This window comes from Chionomys nivalis, chromosome 5 (assembly GCF_950005125.1).
Source record: "Chionomys nivalis chromosome 5, mChiNiv1.1, whole genome shotgun sequence".
Classification (NCBI taxonomy): Eukaryota; Metazoa; Chordata; class Mammalia; order Rodentia; family Cricetidae; genus Chionomys; species Chionomys nivalis.
The window spans coordinates 47,630,744-47,645,484 of record NC_080090.1 but is presented as its reverse complement, the minus strand read 5'-3'; the positions used below and the strand labels follow the sequence as shown (position 1 = coordinate 47,645,484).

General features: G+C 46.1%; 1 protein-coding gene across 2 annotated transcripts in view; it reads left to right on the top strand.

The window, feature by feature from the left end:
• Ptprg (protein tyrosine phosphatase receptor type G) overlaps window positions 1-14,741 on the top strand; it is a 683,229-nt gene that overhangs the window by 578,125 nt on the left and 90,363 nt on the right. For both annotated transcript variants that reach the window (XM_057769291.1, XM_057769290.1), the window contains exons 9-11: window positions 3,788-3,972; window positions 7,079-7,187; window positions 13,355-13,404. In XM_057769291.1, the coding sequence (XP_057625274.1) occupies window positions 3,788-3,972; window positions 7,079-7,187; window positions 13,355-13,404 (344 nt within the window). The remainder of the gene's footprint in view (window positions 1-3,787; window positions 3,973-7,078; window positions 7,188-13,354; window positions 13,405-14,741) is intronic.

Here is a 14,741-nt window from a genome sequence, read left to right as displayed (position 1 = left end):
TGGGAGGCTGGAAACGGAGGTCCAGTCGATCACACAGACTTGCGCACTAGGGATCTTACGCCATGTACCATCAGCTTGCTCGCTGTTCAGATACATACGCACAGCAGCCATTGCTATGGCTCAGGCAGTGTATGGAGCATGACCCAAGAGGCACTGACCACACTGTACTCTAGTGGGGAAGGCCGATTGTTCCAGATAGCCTGTGAAGCGGCAGGGTAACTCAAGGTGAGTGCTGCCAAGGGTCTAAGCTCTGTGGAGAAGCCACCTGTGAGCTGTGCCGGGCATACAAACAGATGTGTTCCTCTGCATGGGGGACACCTCGCCCACCACCAAAGTTTGTGTGACATAAACAGAATGTTAATGCCTTCAAGCAGCACAGAAGAGCCAAGAGTGAGACCCACAGAAATCATCCAAAGCTGAAATTTAACACCACGGTGTGCGTTCTCCTGGGCACAGCCAAGCTCACGTTCTCACTGCCTCTGCTGCTTTGTGCTTTGAAGGCAAGAGAGACCACGTGACTTGCAAAGCCAAAAATATTTCCTATCTGCCCTTTTGTATAGATAAGAATGACAGGCTCTATCCTTGGTTCTTTTGGTACAGTGCTCCTGTGCAGAGCATTCTTCCACATCAGCCCCACCGCATCCCCCATGTTCAGAAACCCGCTGTCTCAGAAGATGGGAAGCAAGCTTGGGAGTAGAGAATGGAAAGAAACTTCTGTCCTTGTTGCACTTTTTCCAAGCCAGGCACTGTTGGGAGGTGGGCCCCTCGGGCAACATCTTCTTACCTTTGGTCTTGGGCAGTCCAGGGCAAGGATGGATCTAGAGTGACCCCTTAGCTAGAGAAACCCTTTGCTAGTAGGTGGTTCTCTCCCCTGAGAGCTTAGTTCTGTAGTTTGTAACTGATGGGGGATTCTGTGCTCTCCACTCAAAGCAGTGGCGTCTAAACTCCATTTATTATAGGCACAAGCGACTAGCTACGACATCCACTTACCTACAGACCTTATGCCTCTGTTCTTGTTGGTCTGTTTGGAATTTTGCTTCATTTGGCTTTTGAGACAGGGTCTGGCTGTGCTGCTTAGCCTGGTCTCAGACCTGAGAATCTCCTGCCTCATCCTGAGGATGTCTGTGTTGGTTGGCATGCATGACCACGTCCAGCTCTTTCTTATTTCATTTTTTTCCCTTACATCAAATTATGTGTAATCCTCTTTGATCTATGCAGAAAGAGGTAGATAATCTACCAGACATTGGATTCTAGGATGTTCGCAACGGTTGTCTGAGGTTACAGTAACATTTGGGGTGAATCTCAGAACTTCCTCTTACGTTTGTGTACTATATATTTCAAGAAAACATGAGTCATCTTCATCTACATAGAAAAGGCCAGACGTTTTCGTTTCAAAAAAAGGAAAAATAAATAAGCATGGTGCATGTGGGTGCTGAGGGTATTTATGTCACTGTGATGTCACTGCCGGAGAGACGTGCCCCTGACAGCTCGCCAGTAATTGCGGCAGGGGAGTTAATGGCTTAAGAACATAAGGAAAATAAGAATGTAGTGGGAGGTGAGAGATGTGGAAATTAGGTCATCTTTGTGGCGTATAGAATATTCCCAGTAGATAAACCTGGCCTCACTGCCAGTGTTAAGAAGGATGGCTCTCTGCTCATTTCCCCCCTCCCTTTGTTTGGTCTTGAGAAACAGAAACCTAGTAAGTTGAACTCTTTAAAGGCAGTACCTTGTCGCCCCCTAGTGTTCTTATTCTGTTATGTCACCTTTGGCCATCCCAACAGTCTTCATAGTCTGTATTTGAAATCTCTGCTCTGGAGGGAAATGCATGGTGGCTTGGTACCCATTCCTCGGGGTAGAGGGGGCGCATTCTTTAGGGAAGTGAGAATCAATCCCCACTTCTTCCTTTTGAAGCCACGCAAGCACATCTCTCCAACAGAGACAAGGAGCCTCTTGCCAGGCAGGGCTACAGCCAAAGCCAGCCATGCCTGTCTGTGGGAGGGTGACCATTGGCTTCAGAGGCAGCCTTAGGTTTGGGAGTCTGGGGTGGGAAAAGAGGTGTGTGTCTCTCGGTGCTCTGTTTGGCACATACAGCCTTGGACTTGCCACTAGCCCAGTCACAAACCTACCCTAACATGCAGACAAAGCTGTGCCCCTGCCTCTGGACAGCCCTCCCTCTTGGGACCTCTGCTTTGGTGGGACCAGTGAGTCTTTGTCAGAACAACTTCACCTTGATGTCTGGCCTGAGACTTTTCCAGTGGTTTCCAGGTGCTTCTGGGAGAAAGGCCTGAATTTTAATCTGGTTCTCCAGGCTTCTCAAACCTGGACTATTGCTCCTGGGTCACTTCTGAGGACTTCGCTTCTTCCCCAACCCCACCCAGGTAGTCTTGCTCAGCACTCACTTGAAGGGGCCTTCTTCAAGGAAGTCAGCCCCCAGCAGAGTCTCTGCCTTCTCTTGAGAGCTTACAAGACAGTGGCATTTTCCTTCCTGATATCTGTCCAGACCTGTGTCCAATACCAACCTTACATAGGCAGTTCTTCCGATATCTTCATCTCCCCTTGGTGACTGAGGGAAATCGGCCCCGAGGAGAATTTGCTTAGGTCCAGGGACAAGTTTGGCTGTGCCAGTGAAGAGAAGCGTGGTGCTCTCGACTGTGTAGCACTAGACACCTTCAAGAGCAGCAAGTACCCCAGTCACCCCTCTGCAGACTGATCCACAACTGTCAAGACTGTAGTGAATTGGCCCTGGACAGATGTGGCTCCATCGCATCTCCTAAAGCTTTCCAGCTACACGGATGGAAAGACACACTGACCCTTGGAGGAAGCCATCTTTTTTTGTGGGTGCCTTTGCTTTAAAGTTATTTTAAAGACTGCATTGAATTTATGTGTTGATCTGTTTGCAATAAAATTTCATATGCAACTGTAGTTAGTTGGATAGTCATCCAGTCCATTGTCTTGGCTTCCTCAAAGAGTCTTTCCTGAGAGCAAGTCAGGAGAAAGCTTTATTAATAAAGGGTAACATGAGAAGCTTAGCTTTAAGTGATCCTGAGGACAAGGGGACAAGTTTGAATATGGACATTGTATGAGATAATCCTGTTAACCTGACTGCTGCTTTTTTTAGGTAGGATAATGGCTGTAAGGTTAGATGAGAGAATGTTGTTGTTCTTAAAAACTGCAGGCCAGAGTATTTAAGGCTGAAGTACCAGAGTGTCTACTTAGTTAACAGTGTATGTGTGTGTGTGTGCATGCACGTGCAACTTATGGGCTAGTCTGGACTATATAGCAAGTCTATGTCTCAAAAAATAAAAAGAGATGGGGAGATGGCTCAGTTAACAAAATGCTCACCTTGCAATCATGAGGACCCGAGTTTGAACTCCAGAACCCACCTTTTAAAAATAGAAAAAATTGCCAGGTGTGGTGAAAATTCCAGTGCCTGGGACCTCAGCGCTGAGCAGGTGGCCCTGTTCTTGGAAAGTTCCAGGCCAGTGAGAAGCACTGTCTCAAAAATGGATGACGCCGGAGAAAGGACAACAAGGTCGTCCTCCTCCTCCACACATTTCACACATGCGGGTGCATACTTGTGTGCACACATGCACATATATGTGTCCACATGTATGTGCACACACCCATGCAATGGGTGCATAAGTAAATGAAGACAGGAAGGAATAACTGAAGAGAGTGTGGGTGGTTGGGGGTACATACTTCCTGAGAACCGTTTCCTGGAGTCAAGGGGTAGATGTTTGAGTGGCAGGTGATGCTGCCGCCCATTCATTTTTACCTGTGTCTCCAGTCTGCAGCTCTCCACCCGTCCACATGAAGGTGCAGCCTCTGAACCAGACAGCGCTGCAGGTGTCTTGGAGCCAACCAGAAACCATCTACCATCCGCCCATCATGAATTACATGATCTCCTATAGCTGGACCAAGAATGAGGATGAGAAAGAGAAGACTTTTACTAAGGACAGCGACAAGGACTTGGTAAGGCCCCCTGGGATCGAGGACTCTGATGGTACACAGAGAGCGCATCTCCTCCTATAGGGAGAGAGGAGATGGTGACAGAGAGCCCCGAGAAGCTGGCAGACCAGCTAGCCTGGCATCAGAATAGTGGACAAGACCGTGTCTCGAGGGAGATGGAAAGTAAGGACCACCCCTGATGTTGTCTTTTTCCTCCACACATATATTGCGACATGCAGATGCCCGGACATATCACACACCCTGGTTTTCCCTTTTAAACTGGCTGCTTTTCATTCATCCCAAGCAAGCCCTTTCCTTCCAATCAGGTTGTTATATGCATTAGGTGCGTCACATAAGTGCACTGCGGGTCATGGCACTAAGTGCGTTTGAGTGTTACCTCTCACAATTACCCTACGTCTGCTTCCACTGCTTCGTCTTTTCTGCACACAACTCTGCCTGCTGCTGGCCACAGTCCTCACGGTCCCTCACGTGTCATCTGTCTCACGTGTCAGTATATATTCTTGTTGCCTGATGAACTCCAGAGCCCAGGGTGCTTTACACTCTGTTCTGTTGGAGCTGCTGTGACATAATCTGACCTCATGTTGGCCACACAGACCAAAGCCAACATCTCTTTTAAATGTACATGAGTATCTGGCCTCAGATGCCCAGCAAGGCCCTTTGGGCATCTGCTTGCAGAAGCTCTTCTCCCTCATTGTAAACCGTTCAACACGCATGAGTCTTTAAGAAACTCAAAGTGACACACGTGAGTTTGAAAGCCTTGCTGCTTTATTGTTAATCAAAGGAGGCCCCAGAATAATGAAGCCTGTAATTGTATATGCACATGGAAAATGCTTCTCCTCAGAGTGGGACTCTTAATGACTTGCCACTTTTTTTTTCTCCCAATAGAAAGTCCTCGGTGCTCATTCAATCAGTCATAGAATAATACTTTTCATATTCCTTTAGATGAAGATTCTTTTGCTCCATTGTCATTTATCTTTTCAATTCCCCTACCAGATATTGTTATCTGGGTCACATCAGGGAACACAGAGCTTCGTGAAATTGGAGAGGACTGTACTGGAAGGCACCCAAGGTCATGGTGTGCCTTAACCTTTGCACGGGGGTCCATCAGGGAATCCTTCCCTTCCTGAAGTCAGGCCTGAATTAATCTGCGGAAATCATCTAGACGCCCCTTCTGTTTCTTGTTCTAAGTGGAAAATAATTATATGCGCAGGGAGGAAGAGACGCTGGCTTGGAGTGAATTCTAGTAAATTCCATCTAGATGAAGTGAAGATTTTGCTCTTGATTAGAAGATGGGGCAGAGGTTCAGGGAACAAGGCATAAATTGAATTCAGAAAGCAAGATGGGCACAAGACTCTGCTTTGACAGCATGTTCCATTTCACAGGGATTCATAGAGGCTTTTTTGTTCCTATTGAGACACACAAAATTAAGTTTCTTATTTCTGCCACATGCCTTGAGTGCTGACTCAGGAGAGTGCCCTCCTCTAGCTCACAGTTACTGCAAGGCTTGGCCAGCCTCCTTGTCCCACAAATTCATTGCAACCCTGTGTTGGTGTTCAAGGCCTTTCCTAAGAGAATGGAGTAAAGCCTCAGGAACGTGACAGACAGAGGTTTCTGTCCTGCCCAGTCCTGACGCTGTTCAGTCCCAAAGAAACACATAGAGGCTCATATTAATCATAAACCGTTTGGCCTGTTAGATCAGGCTTATTATTAACTAGGTCTTACAACTTAAATTAGCCCATAATTTTGTCTGTTTAGCCACATGGCTTGGTGTCTTTTCTCAGTGAGGAGTTCTCATCTAGCTTCCTCTGTGTTGTGCTGGTGACTGACTCTCTGCCTTTCCTCTTCCCAGAATTCTCTTAATCTGGTCACCCTGCCTATACTTCCTGCCAACCAGTGTTTTATTAAACCAGTATGAGTGGCAAATCTCTACAGTGTACAAGAGCATTATCCCACAGCACTTAACCCCTCCCCCCATTCCCATCTGGAAGTTGTTCCCAGTGATAGCAACCAGTGTTGCCATGACCACATGCTAATACCAAACTAGAGGATTATGGTGGCTGTGCCAGAAGAACCCTCATAGTAGTCCCATTCATACTGGTTCGGAGAGGACGCATTGAGGAGTGGTGTTCAGGATGTGACTCGTGATGTCTCATGACAGTTGACAAACATTTTTCTAGAAAGAGCCAGGCAGTAATTATTTTAGGCTTTCAGGTCATATAGTCTGTCGAAACATCTTAACCTTCTTAATGTCTCAGTGAAAGTGAATACACGCGCGTGCACAGATGCGTGCATGCACACACAATGACCTTGTCTGTGTGCCAATGAAATTTTATAATAACAGATGACCTGCCTGATCTAGCATGCAGGCTGTAGCTTGTCAGTGTTCAAGTGTAAGTAACCATATAGAGTACATACACACACACACACACACACACACACACACAACCACAACCAGACAAACAATGGCTATGCCTGTGTGACAGTAAGAGATAGCCTGCTGGATCTGAATGCAGGCCATAGCTTGCTGGTTCTGGCTGCTGCTCTTTTCAGTGTTCCCAAGAGCAAAGCTTGCCTGGCCTGTGTTACACAGCCCTGTTAGGTGTCTGTGCCTGCCCCATACTAGCAGAAGCCAGAAGACATTTAGTGCATGTTTCAGGGCCACACAGCTAGAGAGTCCTGTGGCAAAGTTACGTCTTGTAAGTCTGTTGATCTTGTTCTTTGTGCGGAGGGCTTTAGACAACAACAAGAAGAAGAAAACCATCCAGGCAGAGAATTTTTTGCTAATTTTCTAAAACTGACACGGCTCTGGAGCTTTTGTTTAATAACTGTGGAGGTGGTTGTGGATAATAATTACAATTTCTGATGTTTAGTGATAATGACAGAAGTCGTCGGGGCTTTGAGAGCAGAAAGGCTCAAGACCTGTCCCAAGCTATGAACCAGTTGCTGGTAATTCTTTAGTGTTGAAACAGATTTCCCCCACAAGGTTATTCCTAAGCAGTCTCTAGAGAAAGCCAACCGTCGGGACTCTGGGATGCCCAGGTTTGTTTTTGGATGGACCACATCTGTGAGCTCAGAACCAACTTGGTACCTTCTCTTCCTTCCCCTGCAGAAGGCCACTATTAGCCATGTGTCACCTGATAGCCTTTACCTGTTCCGAGTACAGGCCGTGTGTCGGAATGACATGCGCAGTGACTTCAGTCAGACGATGCTCTTTCAAGGTAAGGCTGGTTATTGTCTTCGTGACTCCCACTGTCCCGAATGCAGCTTCTTTCCTCAGGGACTTGATTCATAGAGGGTGTAAGCCGTATTCAGGGAGCTCTGGTCATTTAGGTTGGGGGTCTCAGAAGCCGATAGAAGGAGAGGGAAAGCAGGGCTATCTTTACATGGCTTTATTGATGTGTTCCAGTCGTGCCTCATGTTTCAAGCTATGTCAGATGGTGTGGTCTCCTGATTCCTGCCATAGCCTCTTACTTAGATATCCAGCAGGACTGATCTTTGCCTTTTAAGAACTGGAGCCCAAGATACATATTTTTTTCTAATTAATTAATTAATTAATTTTGGTATTTTCTGACCAGGTTTTTCTGTGTAACAGCTCTCTGTCCTGGAACTAGTTCTGTACACCAGGCTGGCCTCAAACTCACAGAAATCTCTGCCTCCTGGGTGCTGGAATTAAAGGCATGTGCCACCACCACCTAACCCAAGATAGAAAATTTGTCCTTCCAGTTTGCAAGCCACACAGAAAAGTCTTTCCCAGTCTGGAGATCTGTGTTCTGTGCTGCCTGAGGTGGGTCTAGGGCCAAACTGAGGATGAACCAAATGGAACTTTGCCTTCATGCATTTAATGGAGTCATTTTTCTAGAAAGCTATCAGTACAAAGATTTCATGAATGAAATATTGGAATCTTATTTTATTAACTTATTTTATTTTGTCGGCATACGTGTTTTACCTTCACGCATGTATATGCACCACATGCATGCGGTACTCATGAGTAAGGCCAGGGGAATGTAAAGATAACCTGGAGCTGCAAGAGACACCTGTAAGCTGCATGTAAGTGCTAGGACCCGAACCTAGCTCCTCTACAAGAGCAGCAAGTGAGCCATCTCAAACTCCAGAAATATTAGAACGATAGATAGATAGACAGACAGACAGACAGACAGACAGGAGACAGATAGACAGATAGACAGACAGACAGACAGACAGACAGACAGACAGACAGACAGATAGATAGATAGATAGATAGATCAGACCGGTTGTAGCTTAGTAGTGAAGCATGTGGTTACATCCACGAGGCTTAGGTTCACTCTCTATCATAAAAATATAATAATAACAAAAAATTATAGAAGTAATGGTGGGACATGATCTTTTTTTTCTGCCCCATTTTAATCCTAGTATTATTTACAGAAATCAGCAGTCACCTATGGTCCTTAGTTTATGAATATAGTTTGATAAGAGAAACTAAATCTATCAGGAAACTCGGCCTCGGGCTCCGCAGAGACTCCTGCCGCTCAGGCTGCTTACTTCTTCAAGGCCACAGCTTTCTGCCTGTCAGGTGAAAAGCCTGCACACCAGGCCAGTGTTACCCCATTTTCCTCTGCCGTGACTTTCTGCAACAGAGACCATACTCACCTGATCCTTAGCTTCCGAGTTGTTGGATCAGATTAAACATCTGGACTTCCTCCTAAAAAAATGCGTGTAAAATCGCAGACCCTTTAAGTCACGTGGGCAGGTTGCACCAGCACCATCTGAAGCCTCTGAGCTCTGCACGCTCACAAACCCTCACATTGGGGCCTAGCAACGTGAGTTCTAGCAAGATGGCCCTAGTGACTGACAGGCACGTTAAATGCTGAAGACTGCCAAGGTGGAGCTGGGCTCTGCCAGGAGGGTGCAGGTCCCAGCCCGCAGTCATCAGCTGTGCCATGCAGAGAACATGTGTTGTTTGTCTTCTCAGGGCTGCTGTTTGCCACTCCAAAGAAACGGGCAGCCTTTACAGGCAGGCGCATCCATGGGGGCCATTGTACGCTAATACCAGTGTGCCTTAAATAATCAGTGTAGCATAAATCACAGGACTATGGACCAACAACTCCTGGTGTGTCACTGTGAAGTGCTTGTCTAGGCTGTACCAGATGAGCATTCCACACCCAGAAATGGTGACATCCAAATCCTCCAGTACCTGAAGTCACTTGATCATCATGGGAGCGTTCAGAAAGTTTCAGTCTTTGTTAGGTTTGGTTAAAAATAATAAATGATAGCCGGACAGTGGTGGTGCACGCCTTTGATTCCAGCAGTCGGGAGGCAGAGGCAGGCGGGTCTCTGTGAGTTCAAGACCATCTTGGTCTACAAGAGCTAGTTCCAGGACAGGCACCAAAGCTACAGAGAAACTCTGTCGAAAGAAAGAAAGAAAGAAAGAAAGAAAGAAAGAAAGAAAGAAAGAAAGAAAGAAAGAAAGAAAGAAAGAAAGAAAGAAAGAAAGAAACTATGAACCCAAGGGGGGAAGTCCTCCAGCATTGATTTCTTCCAAGGAACTGGAATGTACGTGCATCATTTAAACAGTCTTGGCTAATGATTTCATCCTTCTGTTAAAAATTAACTAAAGTTTACCATAGTTTCAATTTTTTCATAAATCTGTGTCCACACATTTACAAAAATGCATTATTCCATGTTGAGCAGGCTCCTTGGGCCGTGGCAGGGTCTGTGTGAGGCAAGGGGAGGGAGAAGGTCCGCCGGTCTGGGAGCTTGCTGCGGCCAGGCCTTGAAACTTCAGCCCCATAAATCATGATTACGCCTCTCGTTGCCTGGACCAAGAGCCTGGGAGCTGCAGAAATGTCCCCTTTGATTAATAGTCCTGGGCTGCCTGGCCTCTGAAAAATTAAAGGTTTGTAACAGCGCTATTCCGAAAAGGCCCCATCAGGTATAAATTCAAATAGGGAACATCTTAAATGTCTGGCCACAGTGGCTTGTTGAGAATGACTGGTGTCTGCACACGGTCTGCGTCTCTGCTCAGACCGTTGGCTCCTTGTGTGCAGGGCATTGGCCCCCATGTGTTGAATAGGAGCAGATCCTTGGTTCGCACCTCCCCACACCACCCATGAAAGCCGTGTGCCAACCAACCCGCACCCTCATCAAGGTCAGCCCACTGCTTTTTCTGCCCAGCCTTTCCCCACTGCTTCGGAGCAAGAGAGAGCAAGGTGCAGAATTCACCTCCTATGTAGACTCAAGGTTTAAGAACAAAAACAGGACCTTCAGGAATTCCAGAGAGGTTTTTTTTTGTTTTGTTTTATTTTGTTTTTTTCTGTAACTGCTTTTAGAAATAAATTTCTATCAGATTTGGGAGCATAAGAACTCACATGAAGTATTCTTTACAGTGATTATAACTGTATTTATGACCCATATAATATGCCAAAGCATTGGACTGGCAAAGCAGCTCCACTGGTAAAGACAGTTGCTGCCCAGCCTACAGACCTGAGGTTGATCTCAGCATCAACATGATGACAGAAAGTGGATCTCTGGCCTGAAAGCGTGTGCCCATGGCATGTACATGCTGTGACATGCACAGGTATACACCACAGGCACATACAATAAGTAAATAAATTAATAAAGTGGAATAAATGCTAAGATACTAATAACTGTACTCAGCCACTGTGATACATGTATTAGCAGCCCTCATAGCAAGCGACATTTGTGGTGTGGCTCCCCTTACAGAGTGTCGCCACTTCGGCTGCTTCACCCCGACATCCTGGGAGAGTTTATCATGTAGGGTTTTGTGTGTGTTTGTTTGTTGGGGAGCGTGACCTATAATTGTGGTTTGGTTTGGTTTTATAAATGGGGAAGTTATATTCAGAGAGCAATCAACTTGAAGTAAATCATTTAAGCTACTGAGTGGAGTTCTGTGTTCTTATAATCTCAGCTCCGTGGCGCATGGACAGCTGTGAACCACCCTGTCACTCCCCACAAAAAGTCTTCCATGTTGACAACAGGCCTGATGGGCAGCTGCGCTAGCCACTGTACAGTGCTCAGCAGTCAGTAACGGAAGGGGCTTCCAGAGCCTTCCGTCGGAGCATTAAAGTCGCCGGGCACATCCTTTCTCATGGTGGTCTTAAGAACTAAAATCCATCAGAGGGGAATCAGTTAAAGTCATATACACTTGTCATAATATTTTAAACAAATCTGAGCTGCGGTGACGCATGTGTGCATTTAATGCAAGCACCAAGTGACAAGCCGTTGGTCCTGGAGCTGCTGCCGTGTCGAGGAGCGATCACCATCAGCCATTCTCAGAAATCACTGAGTCGATCCGACGGTAGAGTGGTATCAGATCTCAGAGACTGTTCAAGACTAATAAAGCCAGCAGCCTGATGGAATGGGTACTGAACCCCTTGGTCTTCTCAGACCCCCTTTTAAAGGGCATGGACCACAGGGCTCCTGGGAGCCTTTTATCTTCTGTTAAGGAAGCAGGATGTGTACGCCTGTCTGGGGTATATTTTGACCCAGGTTAGAGTTGCAGCCTTAGCTTCTTTATTTGACCTGTAATCTAAGCAGTTGTATTGAATTGTAGATCCGCCTTCCCAGTTCTCTCTTTGTACACTGTACTTTTGCTTAAACAAAATGTGTGCTTCGTTAGGTCAGGGGTTGTGAACTCAAGTGTCCATGGGGCCTGTGGAGGGACATATATGGTAAAGCAAGATACCAAGTGTCCAAGAAAAGGAGTGATAGGCTAAAGTTAATAACACAGTCAGTGGTTTTGTTGTTGTTGTTGGTTTTGGGGTCTTTTCTTTTTAATATTATAGGGCAAACAAAATTGTGTAGGGCCCTTGCCATTTCTAGATTAGGTAAAAAGCATAGCAGATAACGTTACTTGCTTGGTTGATTGGCATTTTTGGTAATGGTAATGTTTTGAGGCTGTGTGTATAGAAGGCAGGTCTTGAGTTTATATAGAATTTTCTAGTTTTATTAAATAACCCCAAGAAGGCTGATATATTTCTATTATAAGTTATGATGTCTAGCGTTATTCAGGAGCCAAATGTTCCTCAGCAAATGAATGGCTAAACACAGTCGGTAGAGATGCACAAGAGAATATTATTGTACATTTAAAAAAAAAAAAAGTAAAGAAGTTCTGGCCCGTACCTGTTTTGCAGGGGTGACCTTTGCGGACATTATGCCATGTGAAATGCATCACTCACCAAAGTACAAATTGGCATGATTACATTTATATGCACAATATAGAGGAGTCACACGCGGAGATAGAAAATACCATCCGGTGTTGGCTCCCAGGGACCAGATTAAAGGAACTGAGTTGGTTGGTTCATGCCCAGAGTTGCATTTTGCAAGATGAGGAAGCTCTGAAGATGAATGGTGGGGAGGTCAGATGCGTGATTAAGCAAATGAACTAACTGAACATTAGTGGATCAAACACTAAGACTGGCTAACGTGTTGAATTTTATATCCTTCGCCTCTTAATACAAGTTGACATATACTGGGCATATCTTTTATGGAGACTGCGTGGGAGAGCGGAACTCCACGAAGAAAAGAGTACGGGACAGGTGTGCAGCGAAGAGAAAATGATGTGACTGTGTGGAGCATAGCTTGGAGCCTATCAGATGCAAGCAGGGAGGGAGCACGTGGCAGTCCACGGCGAGAGGAACACAATAGAGTTATTGCAGGACACAGTGAAGGAGCTAATACAAGATGAACCATTGGGCTGGCAGGATGGCTCAGTTTCTGAAGGTGCTTGCAGTCAAACCCGATGAGCCTAGCTCAGTCCCATGAGATGGGACAAGAGAAGCAACTCCACAAACTTGTCCTCTGATCTCACACACACACACACACACACACACACACACACACACACACCATTCCCTGCCTTCTCATGAAGGAATACATGCATAAATGTAATAAAAGCTGAGAAGATGGTAAGCTGTCATAAGGTAAAGATACATAATAAAATCACTGCAAGGATGAGAAATGGTGACCCCCCCCCCAAAAAAATAGATGAAACTCAGAAGCCCAACAGTCCTGGAAAATGCATCTGAAGGTCAGTGGAGTTTGACAGGCATTCGGTGCAGCGATAACACAGCCGTCCGTTGCAGTCGTGGGCATCTTATTGTTGTTGAAGTCCTGTCTCAGTAAAACACTAATAACTGCAAGTTTTAAATGAATTGCCTGTGACGGGAACTGCTGGCTAGATCCCGATTGTCTGACCATGTCCGCATGACGCAGGAGCGCGTTGCGTCGTACACTGAAATGGTTGGAAAGTGTACAAGGGGGTACTGTTCTGTGCCATGAAAAGTATGTGTAGTTTAGATTCGTGTGTCCATAGGTAGGATTTTATTGGAAGCACATGTATACATTGTGTTTTGCTTACACTGTAACCTCTTTTTTATTCCCCCCTCAGCTAATACTACCAGAATATTCCAAGGGACCAGGATTGTGAAAACAGGCGTGGTAAGTGGAGAATGCTGGGTACGCGGTCTCTGGTGTTAATTTGGATGCAGTTAAAGCTCTTGCCACAAGGTGTCAGTATAATGTTGTTGAACTGTCCTCGCAGAGCGTTCAGAGACACTTGCTGTCTTAGCTAGTGCGCGAGACAGCAATATTAGTGGCTTCTGTTGTATAATTTTGTCATCATAAAAAATCTTCCAGATCTGTAATTATGTATGATTTCCTGGAATCATATGATACAGGGATTACTCCATCCCCAGCCCTCCACTTATGCTAAAATCCAGATGTCGTAACCCATAGCTACTGATCAGAAATTACCAGTGCTGGGGAGAATCTCAGTCGGAAACTCACTAGGCACATCCCAGCATCCAGAAAGCCCAGGATGGTAGTACCGTTACTCCCATTCTACAGGTGAAGAAACTGAGGCTTGGTGAGTTAAAGGAATAGGCACTTCGTCATACAGAGCAAGGCAAGGAGTCAATGCTAAGCAGGCTTTTCTGTGTTTGGTGGCACTTGGCTTTCAGAAATGAGCTTTAGAACCCATGGTCCTTAAATGGCTAGATTTCTTTTTTTTTGTTTTGTTTTTCGAGACAGGGTTTCTCTGTGGTTTTGGAGCCTGTCCTGGAACTAGCTCTTGTAGACCAGGCTGGTCTCGAACTCACAGAGATCCGCCTGCCTCTGCCTCCTGAGTGCTGGGATTAAAGGCGTGCGCCACCACCGCCCGGCTAGATTTCTTTTTTAATGTTAAAGTCGCGTGAAGTTTCAAAATATGTTCCCACTGTTGTTTTGGACTTGTATAAGTGATGAGATAGAATTTTGGGTTCTCTACACCAGATCATAAGGACTGTACTTAGAGTGCTATCCCAGGACATCTCCTGGTTTTGGTAGAAGATGTCTCCCCTGAGTAACACCATCACTCCGTCCAGTTGAGTGTTGGGAAAGGATAGGCTGAGCTTAGGCCTCAGCAGCCCTGCCTCTGGCCAAACAACCACGCACTTTGCTAAACTCCAAACTCTCTCTCACTTCTGCACCTTCTTTGCACATAGAGCAGGCTGCGTGGCAAGCCTTGGCCCCAGGGTGGCGCTGTGGCAAATGCAGTCACTCTGAAAGGCTCTGGGACTGGACTGCGCTCGGCTTGAAGCTGCAGAGGTTTCTATAGAGCTCGTGTCCAAGTGTGGCACCTGCTTCTAAGCCTGCTGACCTGAGCCTGCTGTTTCCCTCTGGGTCTGCTGCCTGCCTGCGACGCTGTATGAGGGTGGAGTTAACTCCATTTCGTGGTTCTCCACATCTCAGAGCTAGATACTCATGGGCAGAAATTGACTTGAAGCATTAACTTCTGC